Consider the following 4,905-nt stretch of genomic DNA (forward strand, 5'->3'; position numbering starts at 1 on the left):
ATATCAATAAACAATTTCAATGGAAAAATCCTAATAACGAAAAGTACCAAAATTTCCTAATTAAAATCTTTTTTTAAAAATTTCACTATGATGCAATAATCTACCTAGCACATAGGTTAGGTATCCTGAAAGCATATTAAGTGTATCCTGAAAAATATCAACAATAACTTGGGGGTGACATATGCAGAGGTGAGAAGATAAAGCCTAAGCGTCTGATTTTATGTTTTCATATCACGCAATACTGGTATTACAAAAACATTGATAATGCATAGTACCTCTGAATCCCAAGAATTCTCTTCCTCGTCCTTTTGTTTGGATTCTGATGGGATCATCTGATCTGTAAAAAGTTAATCACAGATACGTTGATGAGAACATTTCTCTACTATAAATTTTAAAAACAAATACAAATTTTTCATTCACGAATCTGTGGTTGTCCTCCATAGCCCGTATACTCTTTTTATCGATTACAATCACTACCTCTGTAGTCAATCCATTAGAGTTGAAAACTGAAAACTCTGAAAATTAACATTATATCATTCATTGGAATACAGAAAAATAGAAAACTGACTAACTTGCATGAAGTATTTCCTCACAAAGCAGTCATACCCTCTTCTCCCGTGGAATACTGTATGTCCTATATTTGCTGTTCATTCAGAAAACTTTCCTATTACCTATTATCTCTCATATCTTTGTAAATTTTCATTTTGCAGTATATCTTAGTTGTATTGACTCGGCAATCTCTATTACACAGTTCCTCAAAAGATATGATTGATCAACAAATAAGATTTTTTAGGGATATTAACTTTTTGATGTTAGTAAACTATATTGTCCAAAGTTTTTACATTTCAGTACACCATGACAGCCTATTGGGCCTGTTTTGGCTGTTTATGTTTTAGGAAGATAAGTTAAAAATACTTTTATTGCATATAAATTAAGAACTGCTTTAATTACAATGACACAGTTCTTCCTTAATGCAGCAATACCTTCAGAGTCAGGTTGTGACGCCTTGGAGAAACATCAGAAATGTATAGGAAAAAATAATTGCCTTAAGTAACCTAACGTTCCCACATATTATAGGATAAAAATCATGACCCACACAAGACTTGAGGAGCTCTCAGACCCTTGCGACAGAAAATGAATTTATACCAAAAGTAACTCAGAGCAAGGTCCAAGGACCACCAGCATCAGCATCGCCTGAGAACTTATGAAAAATGCAGAATCCCAAGTCGGCTGAATCACAGTGTGAATTGTTAACAAGCTTTTCAGCTGATTTTCTATGAAAACTTCTGATCTACATGGAGTATATATGACAAATTATATACATGTGTGGCCGTGCATATATGGTTAGTCTCATCTACTGCAAATAGAACACCGCTCTCCATGGTCAGGTGTTTCCATCCCTAATGGCTTCCCACCAGTGAGAAAGACAGGAAGTGTCAGAATTCCTTTGCTGTAATTCTCTGCTAAACTTTTGTACGAGAAGTTCAATTTATATTCTTCCCAATTTCTAACCATACCCGATCTTCTCGTAAAGAATCACTTTATTTTATCATCCTCCATTAGATAAACCTGCTTCTTGTTCCTTCATGTACTCTCTGTACGCTCTTTGTCAGTCTTCATTTCCTCTTTTACTACTTTCTTCTTTCTTATTTTCTCATTTTCCTCAGGTCTTGAAATATCTTGAATTCAAACTAATAACTCACCTCCTTTTCAGCCCTCTCAATATAGTCTGCTGCATAGAGCTGAAAAGATGTATAACATATCACCATTTCACTTCTCTTTTTTTCTGTGCTTTGCATTTAGGAGGTAATTTTCTTTGGTTATTAGAGGATATCCTTCCTCATCAGTTTAGAGAAATATTTGGTCTAATGACTTTTTCAATAAAAAACTGTTCTTACCTTCTAATTTTCCACTTATTGTATGGAATTCTTTTTGAGGTGTAGCCTTGGGTAAACACACATCCTTCTGTGAAACAGTCTCACAGACACTCTGTTAAAAGTAATATCAGTAAACAATTTCAATGGAAAAAATCCTAATAATGGTGAGTATCAAAATTTCCTAATTAAAATCTTCTTCAAAAAAATTCACTATGAAGCAGTAATCTACCTAGCACATAGATTCTCTATTAAGCACAACCTGATAAATATCAAAAATAAAATGGGGGTGACATATGCAGAGGTGAGAAAATAAAATCTAAACCTCTGGTTTTATGTTTTCATATCATGCAATACTAATATTTTAAAAAATTGATAATACATAGTACCTCTAAATCCCAAGAATTTTCTTCTTCATACTTGTGTTTGGATTCTGATGGGATCATCTGATCTATAAAAGGTAAATCACAGATACATTCATGAGGACATTTCTCTACTATAAATTTTGAAAACATATGCAAATCTATTTTCATTCATGAATCTGTGGACTTTCTTCTGTAGCCTGTATATTCTATTGGTGGATAACAACCACCACTTCTATAGTCAGTTGGTTAGAACTGCAATCTTAAAAATCTAAAAATTAACTTCATATTCATTAGAATGCAAAAAAACAATAAAAGTTTGACTAATTTGTATTAATTATTTCTTCACAAAAGAAGTAATATTCTCTTCTCCCATGAAACCCACTATGTCAGATATTTGCTGTTCACTCAGATAATTTTAATTACCTTTCATCTGTCATTTCTAGGTTTTTATTTTTTATTATTACTTAGTTTGATTAAGCAATCTTTATTACACAGTTCTTCAAAAAAGATTATCAATAAGTAAGATTCTTCAAGATACTAACTTTTTGATATTAGCAAAATATACATCCAACCCTTTGAAATTTCAGTAGGCTATGACAATATATTTGATGTGAATGTGTTTTAGATAAATAAGCTTAAAGAACTTGAACTGCATATAAGTTAAAAGCTGCTTTAATGACAATGAGATAGTATTTCCTCAATGCAACCATATCTTCAGAATCAACTTGTGACTCCTTGGAGAAACATTAGAAACTTATAGGAAAAATGAGTGCTGTAAGTAACCTAAATTTCCAACATTTCATAGAATTAAATCAAGGTCCATGCAAGGTCCAAGGAGTACTGAGAGCCATGAGGCAGAAAAGGAATATATAACAGAAATATTCTAAATGCATCTGAAGTGAATTCACTCACATTTCCTTTTCAGAAACTCTAAAGTTGCCTGGCTATCTTCTTTCTTGCCCTGTTTCCTGCCTCACAATCCCTCTTCCTTAGCCAAAATAATGTCTACATCTGTGGTCTTGATTCTTCCCACTCAACATCTTTTAAAATCAATTTTCCCAACACTTTCTTTCTCTTTGATTAGGGGTAGTATCTGACATCTGTAGTTACTATTTATTTACCTTTTTTCCCCTCTGGCCAGAAACATACTCAGAAATAAAAGCAGTATAATGCTTTCCCTTGACCCTATTATGTCTTGACCTTCTATCCAACTGCCCTCCTTCCAGATTTTTCCAAAGGAAAGGCTGTTCCCTTGCTACTTAAGAGTGAGGTCGAAGGACCACCAGTATCAGCATCACTTGAGAACTTATTTAAAAATGCCAGAATCCCAAACCTGCTGAATCATAGCATGCATTGTTAACAAGGTGTTCAGCTGATTTTCTACAGTTTGAAAACTTCTGATCTATACCGAGTCTATATAACAAATTATATATACATGTGGCTGTGAAAATATGCTATATTCACCTATTGCAGATAAAACACAACTCTCCATGGTCAGGTGCTTCCATCCCTAATGCTTTCCCACCAGTGAGAAAGACAGGAGCGACAACACTTTGCTATAATTCCCTGGTAAATTTTGGTAATGAAAGGTCACTTTACATTCTTCAAATCTTTCTAACCATGACCTATCTTTTTCTAAAGAATTATTTTATTTTACCATCCGCCATTATGTAAACCTGCTTCTTGTTCCCTTATGTACTCCATGTATTCTCTGTCTTCCTCTGTCTTCATTCCCTCTTTTACTCCTTTGCTCAGGTCTTACAGTATATTGAATTTAAACTAATAATTCCTCTCTCTTTTTTTTGGCACTGTCAATATAATCTGTTGCTAACACCTGAGAAGGCATATAACTTTCACTCCTTTTGTTCTTCTATGCTATGCATTTAAAAAATAATTTTCTTTGGCTGTCAGAGTATATCACCCCTCATGCATTTAGACAAACATTTGGTCAAACGATGTTTAAAATTAAAAAAATTGTTCTTACCTTCTATTTTGTGATTTATTGTTTTGACATCATTTTCATATATGACATCATTTTCATATATAGCAGCACCAGGTAAACATATATAATTCTGTTCAGCACTCTTACAGATAATCTGTTAAAGGTAATATCAATAAATAATTTGTTTATTTCATTTTTTTTGTTTTTTTGAGATGAAGTCTTGCAGCGTGGCTCATTGGTGTGATCTTGGCCTACTGCCACCTCTGTCTCCCAGGTTCAAGCAATTCTCCTGCCTCAGCCTCCCAAGTAACTGGGCCTACAGGCATGAGCCACCACGCGTGGCTAACTTGTTCTATTTTTAGGATAGACAGGGTTTCACCATGTTGGCCAGGCTGGTCTTGAACTCCTGATCTCAAGTGATCCGCCCTCCTCATCTTCCCAAAGCACTGGGATTACGGCATGAGCCACATCAATAAATACTTTCAATTTTAAAATAATAAAAATGACAAGCATCAATACTTTTATTTAAAATCTTTTTTATGGGCTGGGCACGATGGCTCACACCTGTAATGATAGTACTTTGGGAGGCCGAGGCGGGTGGATCACGAGGTCAAGAGATCGAGACCATGCTGGCCAACTGGGTGAAACCCCATCTCTACTAAAAATACAAAAATTAGCTGGGCATGGTGGCAGGTGCCTGTAATCCCAGCTACTCAGAAGGCTG

The 4,905-nt window shown here is 34.6% G+C and overlaps 1 protein-coding gene across 1 annotated transcript in view; it reads right to left on the reverse strand.

Annotated features, from left to right (window-relative positions):
- Positions 1-275: 275 nt before the first annotated feature.
- Positions 276-4,905, reverse strand: part of LOC105503420 (ankyrin repeat domain-containing protein 30B-like) — a gene marked incomplete at its 3' end in the record, with an annotated part of 34,586 nt that continues 29,956 nt past the window's right edge. Inside the window, exons 10-13 of the mRNA XM_011930318.1 lie at positions 4,224-4,335; positions 2,264-2,325; positions 1,899-1,989; positions 276-337 (exon numbers count right to left, since the gene is read on the reverse strand). Coding sequence (XP_011785708.1) covers positions 276-337; positions 1,899-1,989; positions 2,264-2,325; positions 4,224-4,335 — 327 coding nt within the window. The remainder of the gene's footprint in view (positions 338-1,898; positions 1,990-2,263; positions 2,326-4,223; positions 4,336-4,905) is intronic.

This window comes from Colobus angolensis, unplaced genomic scaffold, assembly GCF_000951035.1.
Source record: "Colobus angolensis palliatus isolate OR3802 unplaced genomic scaffold, Cang.pa_1.0 Scaffold852, whole genome shotgun sequence".
Taxonomy (NCBI): Eukaryota; Metazoa; Chordata; class Mammalia; order Primates; family Cercopithecidae; genus Colobus; species Colobus angolensis.